The 16,349-nt window shown below is 38.6% G+C and overlaps 1 protein-coding gene across 1 annotated transcript in view; it reads right to left on the reverse strand.

Moving 5' to 3' along the window:
- LOC144819485 (uncharacterized) overlaps positions 1-16,349 on the reverse strand; it is a 646,675-nt gene that overhangs the window by 138,710 nt on the left and 491,616 nt on the right. The window contains exon 9 of the mRNA XM_078677349.1: positions 11,448-11,605. Within this exon, the coding sequence (XP_078533475.1) occupies positions 11,448-11,605 (158 nt within the window). The remainder of the gene's footprint in view (positions 1-11,447; positions 11,606-16,349) is intronic.

Here is a 16,349-nt window from a genome sequence, read left to right on the forward strand (position 1 = left end):
ATATATAAAATATATTTATATATATATACATATCTATCAATCTATCTATCTATCTATCTATCTATATACATACAAACATACATACATACATATATATATATATATATATATATATAGAGAGAGAGAGAGAGAGAGAGATAGAGAGAGAGAGAGAGAAGGAGAGAGAGAGAAAGAGAGAGAGAGTATAGGAATACATAATTGCTAACCATGTAATATGGGAGAGAGAGAGAGCGAGAAGGGAAAGAGAGAGAGAGTATGAGAATACATAATTGCTAACCGTGTAATCTGGGTTTACATTGCCACTGAGGAGTTCTGGTGCCATTTATAAAACACAAGACCAAAGTTTGAGCTGTTTATAAATGTCACCAACAAGCTAATATGCAGTATACGCCCATATTACACATCTTACTCCTCAGAAACATTTGGGGGATATGCCCATCATCCGTTTAGTATTTATTGTTTTCCTGAGATAGCAGATAGGTCTGTCACTGTTTTGAGAAATAAGAGTTTTCTTTGTGGATAATGTGCTAACATTCAAATGTTTTAATACAACAACGTGTATTATAAGTTACATTTAATTGGAAAGCGCATTGTAAGGAAATTAAAAACATGCATGCTTTTGTTATGTAGTATATCGACACTCTGGAGAAGGATTAACAAGACATAAATAAAGTAAGACAGTGAAGTGAAGAGTGGCACAATGTACTTTTTTGCTGACATTGTTATGCATTTACAATGTTTATTTGCACAAACTCACGAGGATGCACTGAAATAAAGACAAAATGCTATATTAACCAGCTATTTACATTTACATTAATTCAGCACTGTGAAGGGAAATAATTCACACAAAAAATGCATTATGGCAAAAAGGAACATTTTTAGCTGGATTAAAATGATATGATTTAAGGACATTTGCAAAGCTAATTAGATTAAATCAGTGATGCAGACCTTGCTTCGGGTTCAGCATGGGGCTTGAGAGGTACTTAGAATGAGGACACGATGTTAGTCAAAACCTTTTGCAACATTTTATGTTTTTTGTCTTCAATGGCTCTTAGCTGTGCTGAGAATAGCCTGTTCCAAGAAGCTCTGACTATTTCACATTAGAGAAGCATGGAGTGTTATGTTGCAGCCCTTGGGTTTGCGGTGAGGTCACATGGAACCACAAGCTAACATTATGGTACCCTTTTAATTCAACAAGAGGAGCAATAAGATGGGAAGAGAATGGACAGTTAAACCAGAGGCGTCTGTGCCTTGTACCAGCCAAAAACAGAGATACAACCGCAAACACATTCGCTGAATGATGCCTCAGTGAGACGTAGGAAGCTGATCTCTTCACACTACTTAAATGTGATACTATATTCATCAACCCATAGAAAATGGAAACTGGGGAATCATTGCCATTGCGATGGGCTCGGTCGGAAGGGAATCCGAATCAGTCTTCCAAATGGCTTACGACGGGCTCGGAGAGCCTGTCTGCCATTCGGAAGGTCCTCAGTAAAACCCGGCCAGCTCTTTCGGGCTGACTGATTATGATGGCAGTTTTCCACTGCCTTTTTGTGCTGGCCTTTCCGGCAAAAAAGGCATTGGGAAACAGCTTTGGGGGTCCCCAGTAGGGCCCCCATGGATGCAAGGCCGTGCACCTATGGTGCCCACTCTGTTGATTCCTGCACCTGGTGGCAGGCACATTGAGATGCCTGCCCCGGGGTGCAGGGATGAACTGAACCTTAGCATTTTGCTATGAGAGCATGCATTCCGTTTGGAACACATGCTCCCATAGCAAAGTATAGGATTGCGACCGAATAGGGTTCAGTCGCATCCTAATTGCTCGAATGGAACCGACGACAGGAGGTTGTTCGGTTCCATTTCCAGAGCGATGTCAGACAGACTCCGGTCCATCTGACATCGCAATTGACCTCTTAGTCTACAGAGTGTCTTTTGGGACTGGCTAACTGTTAACTCATAAGTGTCCCACAGAAGATAATGGGACATTGCCAGCGTCTAATTAATGTAAAAGAGTGCCAATGCCCAAAGCTCTGCTCAGAATCCGAGGACCGCTGCAATTAGACGTCGGCGCGAAAAACACCAAGGCTGATAGTATTTAACCCACTCCCTGTACCTTTATCTCATTCTTGCAGGGTCCTGCTTTCTCCATTTGGGATGTTTTTGCTGTCTTTTTCTTCCTCCATCTTTCTGATCTGTGTGTTTTTCTCTCTCTTGCACAGTAAATATCAGATGCAGGGAGGTAAGTGCTTGTCCCCAAAAATGAGTGCCCACCAGGTCAATGTATGCACTGGACATTATTAATTATGGGCATGCAGTTGTTGAATGATATCACTTCCATATGTCATAAAAACCACTTCTGTCAGCTATGAGCTGCTTCCATTTACAACCCCTTAGGGAGTCAGGGCAGTTAATAAATCATTGTAAAGGTTACGTATATATTTGAAATATCCATCTGTTTGTTCGCGCTCATTAGAAAGATCTATGTAATAAAAGAAAATGGGCCAGATGTTTCTGTTAAAGGTATTTATGCATACATGTTTTTGTGCTTTTATTAACAATGTTCAGAATGTGGTTTTACATTTGATTACACTGTGCACACACTGATGTGATAATATTGTCTTTAAAACGAATTTCCTATGATGTGAAGAAATGTGGGGTATATTATCGAGTCAGGCGAATAAAATTACGCCGACTTAGCGGCAGAAACCTTTAGCTAAAACGGCAATAATGGGCTTGATAATATGCTCTATGGAATTCCAATTGAAGCCCATGTTAGATGTTCTTCACACCTAACATGGGCTTCAATTGAAATTCCTTAGAGCATATTATCAAGCATATTAGCGCCGTTTTAGCGCCAGTTTTCTGCCGCTAAAGCGGCGATAATTTTATCACCTGTCTTGATAATATGCCCCTGTGTTTTTCTGGCCCTTGTTAACTAGGCCTCAATTTGGGCCTACCAGACATCTTGTTCAAAATTAATGTCTTCCTTTTCTTCTCCCTGCACATTTCACTGTGTGATATTTCTGCAGCATACAGTCACGCAGAATTATGTTTGTTTATTACCATTGTCACTGCTCACACTGTTCTCGATTATTTTTCCCCGGTCACAAAACTGTACCTTTACTTAAAAGTCCTTCTGCTAGCTCACTGTACGCTATTCATTCATAATAGTTTGTTCTTGTTCATGTATCTAGTTTGTTCCACCATCTCTATATGGCATTAGCATAGAGTGGACAGAATCAATATTCATGTTGTGGGATAGTGCTTTGGTGCTAAGGCAATATGAAGCTTAGTAAAACTGTGCTCTGATTTGATGAGAATGCAACACATTAGATCATACCACTATGGATCTGCAGTCTTAGTGATATCATATGTGACAATAATGTATTAAAACCGTTGCTTTTGGGAGTGAGCCAGAAGACTTTCCTGAAGACTTAGGTGCTGCTAGGAGTGCTGTCCATTTCTCTTTTGATTCTGCTATCCACTTGGGAGTTTGCACTTCTCTGTAATACTCTATTTGCTGAGAGCCTTCATGGCTATTATTCTGTATCATGTTCTTGAATTTTTGTGATACATCCACTAAACTATTCTGCTGACCAGGAAATCAGTTATTGAGTGTTTTCTTCAAATTGTGGGAATTTATTTGAGGTAGAATTTTGGGGATTCAATATTACGGGGTCCCCGCCCCCACAGTGCTAAGAATGGACGCTATAAAAGTGATGGCAAATTGTACCCTGACTTTTACCAAATTCATTCTGTTTTTGCGAACTGACCTATGTACTAATAGGGCGGTTTCCAAAAACCTGATTTGTAGTGGGTTGCAATTTGACCTTCCTCATGAATAGTTGTGAGGTAGGTTGCAACTCGTGTCCCATTATGAATTAAGTCTTTCTATGAATGCTTTTAAATAATACATTTGAAAAAAAACAACACAACCTGTTTCCTTAAAGGAAACAGGATGCACTTAAAAAAAAGTAATATTTTTTGGGAGTAATCAGTGATTCACAGGACCACGTCATACTGTTAAAAATATTTGTGTCAACATTCACAAAGGGGAATAGGTCCCTTTGCTAATGGGTTATCATCACATGTGTGTAAATATCAATATTAATGTTTTGAAACAGGATTTGGGTTGCACAACATTAATACATCCCATTCGATATTTGGAATGGACGCCCTAGACATGCCCTTTCAGAATGCAGAATCAGTATTTGGTTGCAAACCTAAATTTCGATTTGGTAACATGTTACTGAATTGCAATTTTGGTCTACTACATAACAAAAAGCCTTTTTGCGGTTTTGTGACTTAGACCTCTACTGAACACAAAAAAGCTTTGTACATCTGGACCCTTATTTGCATTGTTAGCACATTTATCTATTATAATTAACAATGCTATTGGTTTCTAATCGACGAAGAAGAACAATAAGCTCCAAGCAGCAGGAGGTGATTCTTGAAGATGATGCTATATTCAAAGTCATAAAGGCACAAATGATCCCCATGGGGGAAGTGTAGCCCTTGACTTCAACTGCAATAGTTAAAAAAAGCCTTCTCTAATAAGGTTTAGAATGCGATATACAAATGTATTGTTATTTCACAATAAAAAAAGCTTGAAAAACGATATGCAAAGTCGTCGGGTCCTGAAGACCTCTTATCTCAGTTTGTTCTTCTTCACAGAAATTTATTGAGGTTTCTCTCTCCAGAATGCAGTGGCAGCAGGCTGAAATCTAACATTATTCGCTTGAAAATGAAAAAGTAAAAATGAAAATACATTTTAGATAGCGCTCGAATGCCCAAGAGCGTCTTGGTGCTGGAAGCACAGCCTTGCCTCAGAAAGGAGTGATAAGAGCTGATTGTAGATAGAGGTTGAAGGTGCATAGCATAGCCTAGGTTCACTGATAGAATATTGACACACAAAATATCCCCATACACAAATATTGAGTTATAAACATTATATCATAAATTAAAACATTAAACTATTTAAAAGTCTTTAAACTTAATTTTCCACTTCAGTGAGTGCAGCAGTAGATAAAGTGTTGGATAGCGGAGGGGTGAAAATTATTATTCCCTCTCCAGCGAGTGCAACAGGAGGGAGAGTGTTGGATAGCGGAGGAATAAAAATTACTATTCCCACTCCAGTGACTGCAACAGTAGCGAAAGTGTTAGATAGCGAAAGGGTACAAATTACTATTCCCACTCCAGTCAGTGCAATAGCAGGGAAAGTGTTGGATAGCGAAGGGGTGAAAAAATTACTATACCCACTCCAGTGAGTGCAACAGCGTGGAAAGTGTTGGATAGCCGAGGGGTAAAAATGACTATCCCCACTCCAGTGAGTGCAACTGTAGGGAAAGTGTTGTATAGCGGAGGGATACAAATTACTATTCCCACCCCAGTTAGTGCAACATTTGGGAAAGTGTTGGATAGGGAAAGGGTAAAAATTTGTATTCTCACTCCAGTGAGTGCAACAGTAGGGAAAATGTTGGATAGCAGAGGGGTAAAACATACTATTCCCACTCAAGTGAGTGCAACAGTAGGGAAAGTGTTGGATAGCGGAGGGGTAAAACATACTATTCCCACTCCAGTGAGTGCCACAGTAGGAAAAGTGTTGGATAGCGAAGGGGTGAAAAATACTATTCCCACTCCAGTTAGTGCAACACTAGGGAACGTGTTGAATAGTAGAGAAAAATGTATATTCCCACTTCAGTCAGTTCAAAATTAATAACAAACAAAATATCACCAACACAAAATATTTTTTTTAAAAAGGAAAAATATATTACAATATTTTAAAAATCTAAAAAATAAAAACATATTATAATGTTAAATTGATATGACAAATACCTAGAGATATTATATTAAAAAAATTAAAAATTATTTACAAACATTAATCATTACATAACACAGCACAATTCACAACACACATCTACATTTTAATGAAATGTACTCCCATAATTAACTATCAATTAAAGAAATATTATTATTTAAAAAACAAATTCAAACAGATAAAAATCCATTTACTCCCCAAACGTTACCCCTATAAAACCAAAACTCATTCACAAAAAATAAATTACCCTGATTAATTATCAATTGATGAATTAATATTAATGATCAACTATTATTAATTAAACATAAATTGATTTCCACCCTCTACCCCTATAAACGCCACCACCCACACCTAAAAATCATTACACAATTTCCAAAATTAATTTTAAAATAATAAATTATTATCAATTAACAAATACTTAATAATTAATTAAAAATAAATTACTTCCCACCCTTTACCACTATAAACCCCACAACTCACATCTAAAATCATTTACACAATGGCCATATTTAAAGTTTAATTAATTAATTAGCATTAATTAACAACTAATTATTAATTAATTAAAAATAAATTGCTTCCCACCCTTTACCTCTATAAACCCCACAAAGAGCTCCTAAAACAATTACACAATTAACATACTTAATTACCAATTAATTAATGAATATTAAAAAACAATTAATAATTACTAAATAATAAATTACTTCCTTCAATAAGCACTATAAAATCTAAATTAAATACATATTAATACATTGTAAAATATCATAAATTTATAATTAAATTACTTCCCACCCTTTACTCCTATAAACCCCACAATCCGCTCCTAAAAAATAACACAATTACTATAATTAATCACCAATTAATTAAATAATATTAATTAACAATCAATTATTAACTAATTAATAATAAATTACTTCCCACAATTAACACTATAAAACCTAAATTAAATAGCTATTACTAAATAAAAAATAATCATTAATGTATTATAATTAAATTACTTCCCACCATATTCCCCTATAAACCCATAACCCGTTATGGAACTAAAAAAATGCTAAATGTAATTAAAATAAAATTGATAACTACAAAAAATGTAACACATATTTTACAAAACAAACACAATAATTAAATAAGCGATATTTCAAACAACTATATTTTTGAAAATGATATTAAAGACTTTGATATTTTTTTAAACTATATTTCTTACTTTAAAGTTGATATTCTTGACCATGATAATCTTGCTGTCGATATTTCTGTGTCACGATATTTCGAACTTGATATGTGTGTAAGTCGACATTTCCAACTTGATATTCTGGCTGCATACCTAGCCTAATATATCACACCTTCAAATATGTGATGTGTAAGATAAAGAAGTTTATAAAATGGGTGTTAAAAAGGGGTACTGCAAACAGCAGGATTGTTCTTGCTGCCTCTTATGGCCACTAGTCTGCCATTACTGTTTAGCAGATATTAACCATCTGTTCTCAGAGCTAACTAGGGTTGATTCCTGTTAGAAATGGGGTCTCTAGCTGGCAGTGACATGCACCCTGTCCAAGTAGGGACCACCACTCTAGTCAGGGTAAGTCAGACACACCCTAAATTAACCTGTGCTCACCCTCTTGTAGATTGGCACAGAGAAGTCAGGCTTAACTTAAGAGGCAATGTGCAAGTATTTGTGCAACACTTATTATACTGTAAATCAGTGAAAATACCACACAACAATAATCCACACAGATTAGGAAAATAGAGCTAATATAATGAAAAAACCAAGACCAAAACAACAAAAATCCAAAAAGTAGAACCGGAGTTATGGATTTATAAAGAATATGTTGAAATATAGTGCTTAGAGTCATAAAGCACCAACTCAGGCTGGACCAAGTCAAATCTGAAAAGTCAAGCCAACCGCAATGGAGTGTGGGTCGGATACAGACCCCACACAGGACAACTGAAACAGCACCTTCACCGAATAAAGCGCTGACGTAGAGGAGCAGCTGCAACGAGCAGAGGAGGCGATGCGTCATTGTTGATCCTAAGGAATATAGTCGATGTGTCAGTTCCAAGTTGCGCAGTCAAGTCCTGCGTTGAGCTGAAAGCAATGCATCCTCGTCGATGCTGTGAAGTCCTCGAATCGGCAATGAGTCAGCATCGAAGGCAAATGCGTCGGATCCGACTGGCGCAAAGTAGATGATGCATGGATTGGTGCAGAAACAACCAGACAGCCCACCTCCAAGGGCCCATAACTGGATTGGCACCACTTGGCAAAGCAGGACTCACAGGTGGCAGAGCCAAGAGTCTGTAGCAGGGTTGAATGTAGTCTTCGATGTTCCTGAGACTTCAAAACAGGAGGCAAGCCAGAAAGCCCTTAGAGTCACTTAGTTCTAGGGATGTAGATATTCAGGTCCAGCCCTTCTCACCACCAGGCAAGGGGCAATAGGCAGCAGGGAAGGCACAGCAGAGCAGGAGTCCAGCAATTCTAGCAGAGTCCAGCAGAGTGTCAGTCCTTTCAGCAGCACATCAGTCCTTTTTCCTGGCAGAGTGTCCTCAGGTCCAGAGGGCACTGCATCGTTGTGTCAGGGGTTCAGTACTTATACCCAGTTGTGCATTTGAAGTAGGAGAGACTGCCCTCGCTCCTGACTCACTACTGGGGGGTATACAGTTCTGTGCTGGGGGACAGGCACAGCCCTATTCAGGTGCAAGTATCAGGTCCTCCTCCCAATCCAGACCCATCAGCCTGGTGATGGGCCGTCAGGATGTGAATGGCACGCCTCAACTCCCTTTGTGTGTGCCTGTCTAGAGGGAGGCACAAAGCCCAGCTGTGACCCACCCCAGACGTGTATTCAGAGACAGGCAGATGCACAGAATGGTTAAAGCAAAAAAAGGCCAACTTTCTAAAAGTGGCATTTTCAGATTTACAATTTAAAATCAGACTTCACCATATAGTTGTCATTTTTAATTGTGAGTCCAGAGACATTAAACTCAAAATATCCATCTTGCCCCAATCGGAAATTACACTTACAAGATGTAATAAGGTAATCACAATGTTACACTATGGGAATGAGGTAGTGGAAAAACAAATGTGGGAGTTTCTAAATGAAATAAAAATTCCACAATTTGGAGGTGCTTTTTCACTACTTGGACCCGTAAAACTTAAAAGTACATGTCCAACCTATTAAATACACTGTCCCCTGCTCTTGAACCCACCTTAGACTTAGGGGTGACTTATATGTATTAAAAAAGACGGTTTGGGCCTGGCAAGTAGGTTAACTTGCCAGGTTGAAATGGCGGTTTAAACTGCACACACAGGTTCTGTAATGGCAGGTCTGTCTGAGGCATTTTTAAAGGCTACTGAGGTGTTTGGCACAATCAGTGCTGCAGGCCCAGTAGTAGCATTTAATTTACAGGCCCTGGGCAGATGTAGAGCACTTTACTGGGGAATTAGAAGTACACTCATTATGCCTATTGTGGATAAGCCGATGTTACCTTGTTTTAGGGCAGGAACACCTGCACTTTGGTAAACTGCCCAGAATCCTAAAGCCAGCAAAAATGTAGTCAGCAAAACAGGAGGTCAGAAAGCGAAAAAGTCAGGGGAAACTACGCTAAGGATGCCAGTTCTAACAATTCCCCTTTGCAGGAAGTCCCAAAATGGGGCCCTGTCAGCGGGGAGTAACACATATTGTGTTACTACTATGGCATCCAGGGCTAAGAGCAGATTTGTATCACAATGGGGAAAACTCCCACTCTCCAGCAAATCCTCTGCATTCTGAAGCTCTAGCCAAATCCTCTGCAATCTGAAGCCCTAGCCATCTTGAGTGGAACATCTGGCTGCTAAAAAAAAGGGCTTAGAGAACCTAAACTGCACCGCAGGCAAATTGAGAAACTGCTTATCTTTGCAAAGGACAATGTTTCCAGAATTTGTCTATCTTCATGGTCAAAGTTTTAATTTAGCCCACACCTAGTCTTCTTCAGATGGCTGCATGCTCTTTACCCATGTGAAAGTTCTGCAGAACAGAACTGTAAGCTTGTAGTTATTTTTTGTAGATAAATCTGTCACATCTTCTATAAATTATCAAGTATAAGACTGAAGGCAAAAAGCCTTTGAGCTTCGAGAAGTCTTTATTGTGGTCTCGGGCTACTTGGTTCTTTTTTTATTCCACAGCTGCCAGGCCATGCATACTCTTTGGAACTTCACAGCATGCAGAGTTGCATTCTGCTCCCAGAGGTGGGTGGAGCTTTAGTTTTTCCTGATGTGACTACAAATGTCCTGTTAAAAAAAAACTCTGTGGCAAGATCTTCTCATCCTCTTGGCCAAGAATCAAGAAGGTCTTTAAGATCAAAAATCAAAAATGCCCTAACACTTTGGTAACATTTCCAAGCCCAAGACATACAATATATGTTCCCTAATCTAGCTTACATGCACTTTTATGACCGGATTCTGAGAAGGTTAGTCTCAGCTACTCCAAATCTCAAATTCGAATACCCCTGATTCTCAAAATAGTAGAGAGCTTCGGTTTCTTGTAAGAAATCTATTTCTCTTACCCTTCATTCCCTTCCATTTCAATAGGTACCTCACTAATGAGGCAAAACAGAGGTTACCACTTGCTTGTCTTGGTGCCAGTAGCCTTCTCTGCTCCCATAGAGAACAATAGTCTTGTGCACAGGCTCATTAGAACAATGATGATAATTCCCAGCATGGACTGTGATATGTTTTTGAGCATATTTACTTACTATTTAAGTCTAGCTCTGATACAGATTGTGCATTGGTCTGATTGGGTTAAAGCAATAGGTATATCTCCCAGTAAAAATATAATTTATTAAGATCTCACCAAACTTATTTCAGAATTTGAAACTTCAACAGAATGCATATATATATATCTTTAAATGTTAATGCTAATAAGATCTGCCACACAAGAAAGTGTCTTAAGATTAGGAAGACCAAGAAAGAAGGGAAGGTAATAAAGGCACTGTCCTACCTTAACCGAATGCGCGCTGCGGCTATTTTCGCGCTGCGCTGCTTTTTTCAAAAAGCCGCGTTAGATGACGAGCTCAGCTCGTCATCAGCGTGCGAGCGGCGCAACTGATGACGAGCTGAGCTCGTTATCAGCGCCGAAGGGGTTAAACCCAAGAGCACATGCTTAATTAAGATTTCTTTACACCAGGGAACAATCTGCTAGTATTAATGGCGTCTTAATTCGGGAATAAGACTTCATAAATCAAATCCAATTTCTCTCTGTATGCTTTTTAAAGTATCACACACATGTGTAAGGGATGATGGTTCAAATACCACTGACATATTCCCTTTATGCCCTTCTAATACAAATGAGGATTCTGTGCATGCCTAGAGGGCTGACGTTTGTTAGGCCTACTCCTGTTAACAATTAAGACCAAATAGGAGAGACAATGTGGTCCAATTAACAACCATGCAATGGTTAAGGAAGGTACACAGGCCACAGTAATCAGTATTACCCAAAATCAAATTGCAGGAAATTAAAAATTATTGGACACCCAGTGACAGATGTGATGCTTATAGCAAATAACGAATTATTCAGATCACAAAGCAGATTTTGTCTATGTGTGAAACAGCTGATCCAAAGAAGAATAACATTGCAGTAAAACATTAATAAGAAGGCTTAACCTCTTCATCTCTTGATTTGAAGTGGCATAAAAGTAGAACATCCTGCTTCCAGACTGTGGCACACATCTAAACACAAACGGCTTGCCCAAAGTGGTATCAATTCCGATTTCTGAGCCCTCGAGCTTCATCACCTCCAGAGGTCGACACTTTCCCTCATCCTGAAAAAAAAGAAGCTCATTATGACGTTAGTAGTACGGAATATTAATCGAGTATGTATTTAAAATACATGCTGCAATTTATGTGCATTCAGCAATGGTACAGATACATGAAGGAGTGGTGTGGATAAATAGAGAATATATGACAGATCTCAAAATTATATGAGTTTTGATTGGGATCAGTAGATATTAAATTAGTTTGCTTTGACTCCATTTGTATTCAAAATAAGAAATAATTTAATACATAGCCAAATAACTAATTAAATATTTATTATGCATTATTGCCCTGTGGATCGGTCAGTATCTGCTGTTAATTGCCGCCCCTCAATTATCAGCCAAAACCTATGGTGAGGATGCATATTGAGAGGAAGGGCAATTAACAGCTGCACAGCTCAACAGCACATGTGTAATAAAACAATTAGCACTTTTCCCACTAATTTGACTGAACACTAGCAGACGAACACACTAACTGTTTCTGTCTGTTCTGCGTCCCTACTCCTACACCCGCGCTGAACGTGGAAAGCAACATTAGTTAGTGGCAAGATTCTAAGCATTCCAATGGGCAGCACCAGTGTCAGTATTGCTTCGAGTGTGCTAAATAAACAAATATATAAGATCTCAATATGATATGGAGTCTGTGAAATTAGATTATTTTGTATACATGTATTATTAGAACAACCTGCATATCATTTCATTCTTACAGGTGCAATTTCATGTTGTGTTTCTTAGAATTCTAGCCAGTGCAGCAGGAGATATTCAATATTGACATGGAATAATATTGAAAGCTAGTGCCTGGTTTCTTAGGGCCAGGTGCACTAAGCTTGGATTCTCCAAAAACAGTCACACATAGTGCACGAACTGCAAATCCAATCTGATTTTGTAATAATCTATGTAATAATAGGTCGATTTGCAATATGGGAAATCGCAGGGGGTTGCAGAAGGACCTGACTAATTATTATATATGGGCTACCTGTGATGGACTGCAACCATCACGATGGTGGCGCTCAAGAGACAACTTTCTTCAATTCATGTGATTGCATTCCAAAATGGGCAAAGTTTTCTCTGTTTTTTAAAGCAGCTAAATTGTAATAAAGGAAACAGGACTGTTTTAAAAAAATGCAAGCAATGTAAAAGTGCTTGCATGTGCAATAATCAAAGAAATTCTACGAATAAATAGCATTAAACATAAATAATGGAGTTGAAACAGATGTAGATAGTTACAAACAAAATAAATATTTAATACAAAGCATATAAATATACGAGCACCTCAATATCACTGACTGCATACAATTATGAGTTTCATAAAGAACAGTTGTTTTATAAATATGTGAAATTCTTTCACATATAATGCTAAGAAACAACTCAATCATTGTAAAATTCCATTTGCACTCTTTACATTTGTTTGAACTATAGTAACTCTTGGTGCAGCCTTTGATTTTGTTTGCTGTTTCCTTAACAAAAATGTAAACACAAATTGTATGATATAACATTCAAGCTTTCAATGGTGTCTAGAATCATAAAGTGCTTTCTCATTCAAGAAAAATTAATTTGGTTGGTGAAACACCCAGTTCTGTCTTTACTTTTTTATTAAATGTTAGACCTGTCAGCCTTAGGGTCTTGCCCAAACTGTTTCCTCTTTCCTCTATTATAGTGGGACTTCTTTTTTTGGCTTTAATACTCTGCACACTTCACCACTGCTAACCAGTGCAAAAGTGCTTGTATTCACTCCCCTTACACATGGTTAAATTGGCTTATACCAAATTGGCACATTAAATTTACTTGTAGAGTGGTATACCAGATACCCAGGGTTTATAAATGATAAGCTACCAGTGGGCCTGCAACACTTCTTTTTCCCCCCCACTTAGGTAGCCCTTAAAACATGCCTTAGGCCTGCAACTGCAGCCTGAAGGCAGTTTTAAACTGCCATGTCGGCTCGGCATTCAAATCTCTTTGCCAAGCCTTAAACTCCCTTGTTATTACATAAAAGTCACTCTTAAGGTAGGCCCTGGGTAGCCCATACGACATGGTGCTGAGTAATTAGAAAGTTGGACATGTACGTTTTACATGTCCTGGTAGTGAAAAACTCCTAAATTGGTTTTACACTACTGTGAAACATTGGGAATTCCTTATTACATTTAGTAAGTTGTCATTTCCAATTGCAAGCAAATGGCCATGTCATGTTGGTGTCTTTGGAATTGTGGTGAAGACCCCAATTTAATGATACAGTCGGGCTCTTGATCACAATTTTAAAATTGACACTTTTAGAAAGTGGGCATTTTTCTGCCCGTTGCCCTATTGTACCTGTAGCCTGTCTTGGATTACATGCTGGGTGCAACTGACAGTTGTTACACTTTATTAATTCCTCCTAGATAGTCACAAAATAGAGGGATTAGGTGTGACATCTGCTGGCAGGGTATGTCAGGCAGCGTTGAGCAATGCCCCTCTTACTTTTTTAAATTTCAACTTGTTTTATTTATTTTTTATACAAGAACACATTAGCAATTCTGTTACAGGGTCAGCATAGTTTGTCCCACGCGTATTTTTTATACATCAGTGTCTTGAGACATTGTGTCACGTTTGTTTAGCTAACCCCCCAAATCGATAATTAGAGAAAAGAAAAGAAAGGCAGTCAGAAAAAGGCAGAGAAAAGGGAAAAGAGGAGGTAGGAGACAGGCAAGGAGAGTTACATTCATTATTAATTACAACTGACATTCTGTGGGGATGTTGGCACACATGCAGACCGGTGTTGGTAAGCCTCCCCCTTGCGGCTCAGAGGAGGCAGCTTTGGTTGAAACCAATTAAGTACAATTGTCTCGGTGGTGCTCCAAGTTTGTCCTGCTATTTTGTCATCTAGTCTCGTTCTTCCTTTTGAGACTACGCAGGACTGGATACATCACCAACAACTGGCAACTGAAGTGTGATATGTACTGGATGTATGAAGAGTGTTTGAGTAGGTGTGAGTTGGATATGATTGACTGAAGGGTTGAATGGGATTTAGGTTGAATGATTTGACTGTATACTATGTTATTGCGATTATGTCCTGTTATAATCTAAAAATATATATTTATATAAAAAATTGAATAAAAATGGAATATCCTTTCATGACGCAATTGTCTTGTATGTTATGATTCTCTACTGGTCTAAGCGAGCTTATTACTGATGACTTAACGTTGGGACTCTAGCCGAGCCCTTTCCTATATCAGTGGGGGCAGATAGTTTTTTCGTACAGAATTGTTCCTGATTCCCCTGCCCGTCTGCCCCACATTTGCTCATTCAGGGGGCCCCTATGTTTATTGGCCTTTTCAAGTTAGGAACTCAAGTCTGTGCTCATAAAAGCCATGGGTAGGGTGGAAAATTATTTTATTAGCGTACAACCAAACAACCCATTTAAAAAGACAAAGATTTTTTCCCCAAAAACTTTGAGTATTGGACATTGAAAGGTAAGATGTGCTAGATCCCCTGTTTCCTTGTTACAGCTCCTACATAATGCGTCAATCCGGAGGCCTAATGAGAATAAGTGGTCAATGGTCCAAAAAGCATTGTGTAGTAGCCAGAATTTTGTTTGTGGGAGCACCGGGGAGATCTTATTACGTGAGACCGAGCTCCAAAGTGTTGACCATTCCTGTTCGTTATGTGTGGCTTTAGCTTGTTGTTCCCAATAGGCAACGGTATTATCATTAAGTTTAGAGGATTTTGGGTGGAGGAGTTTATAGAGCTGTGAGACCTGGTGCCCCAATGTATTAATCTTTGACACAAAGCAGGAGATTGATGGTTGTGAGGTGAATAGTTTAGCTTTTGACAGGGCCATTCTAATTTTCAAAAAGTTATAGAATTCAATGTCATCTAATTTATATCTTGTCTTAAGGTCTGAGAATGTAATCAGGTATACATCATTTTCTAGTTGGTAAAGATGGACTTGGAAGTTTGGAGGTATAGTCTATTTGATGTTAGTAGAGCATGGGGCTTAGGTTTATTCAGGATGGCCCTCTCTACCTGTAGCCATACCGGGGTATAGTCGGTAGGTGGTGATATCCAATATGAGCCTTGTTTTGCCAGAAAAGCTAGCTGAAATATTCTGAAATCCGCTAGATTTACCCCTCTTTGATTCTTATCCAGTTTTTTTTATACTTATCCGTGCTTTCTTCCCTCGCCAAAGGAATTTAGAGATCAGGATGTCCACTTTGTGGTGAAAATCATCCGTGAGTAGGAGCGGGAGAATACTGATTAGGTAGTTAACCATTGATGTAATCATCATTTTATTAGTATCGATTCTGCCCCCACCAGGTTATGAATTTTGGTGACCAAGAGTCCAGAAGTTTTTTTGATCTTTTCTAGTAGCAGTTTCTCATTCTGATGTAGCTTGTCCAATAAGTCGCTACCAAAATTGATGCCTGGGTATTTGATATACCCTACTTGCCAGGCTAAACCCGACTCACCCAGGATGTCTCTCGTGCTGTGAATATTTAGTGGTTTGCATTCTGATTTGTCTCTGTTGAGTTTATAGCCTGAAAACCCGGAATATTTTGCTATTGTTTCCATCAGACCTTCAATTGATGTCTTTGGATGTTCCGTTTCTCTTATTATGTTGTCCGCCTAGGCGGCTAATTTAATTTGCACACCATTGATATCGACCCTTTTTATGTTCGTATTTAACTTGATAACTTGGATAAGGGGTTCCAGTGCTAGTAAAAAAAAGGAGGGGGATAGTCGGCATCCCTGTCTAGTACCTTGCTGTAACCTAACGGGC

Source organism: Lissotriton helveticus, chromosome 2_1, assembly GCF_964261635.1.
Source record: "Lissotriton helveticus chromosome 2_1, aLisHel1.1, whole genome shotgun sequence".
Lineage (NCBI taxonomy): Eukaryota > Metazoa > Chordata > Amphibia > Caudata > Salamandridae > Lissotriton > Lissotriton helveticus.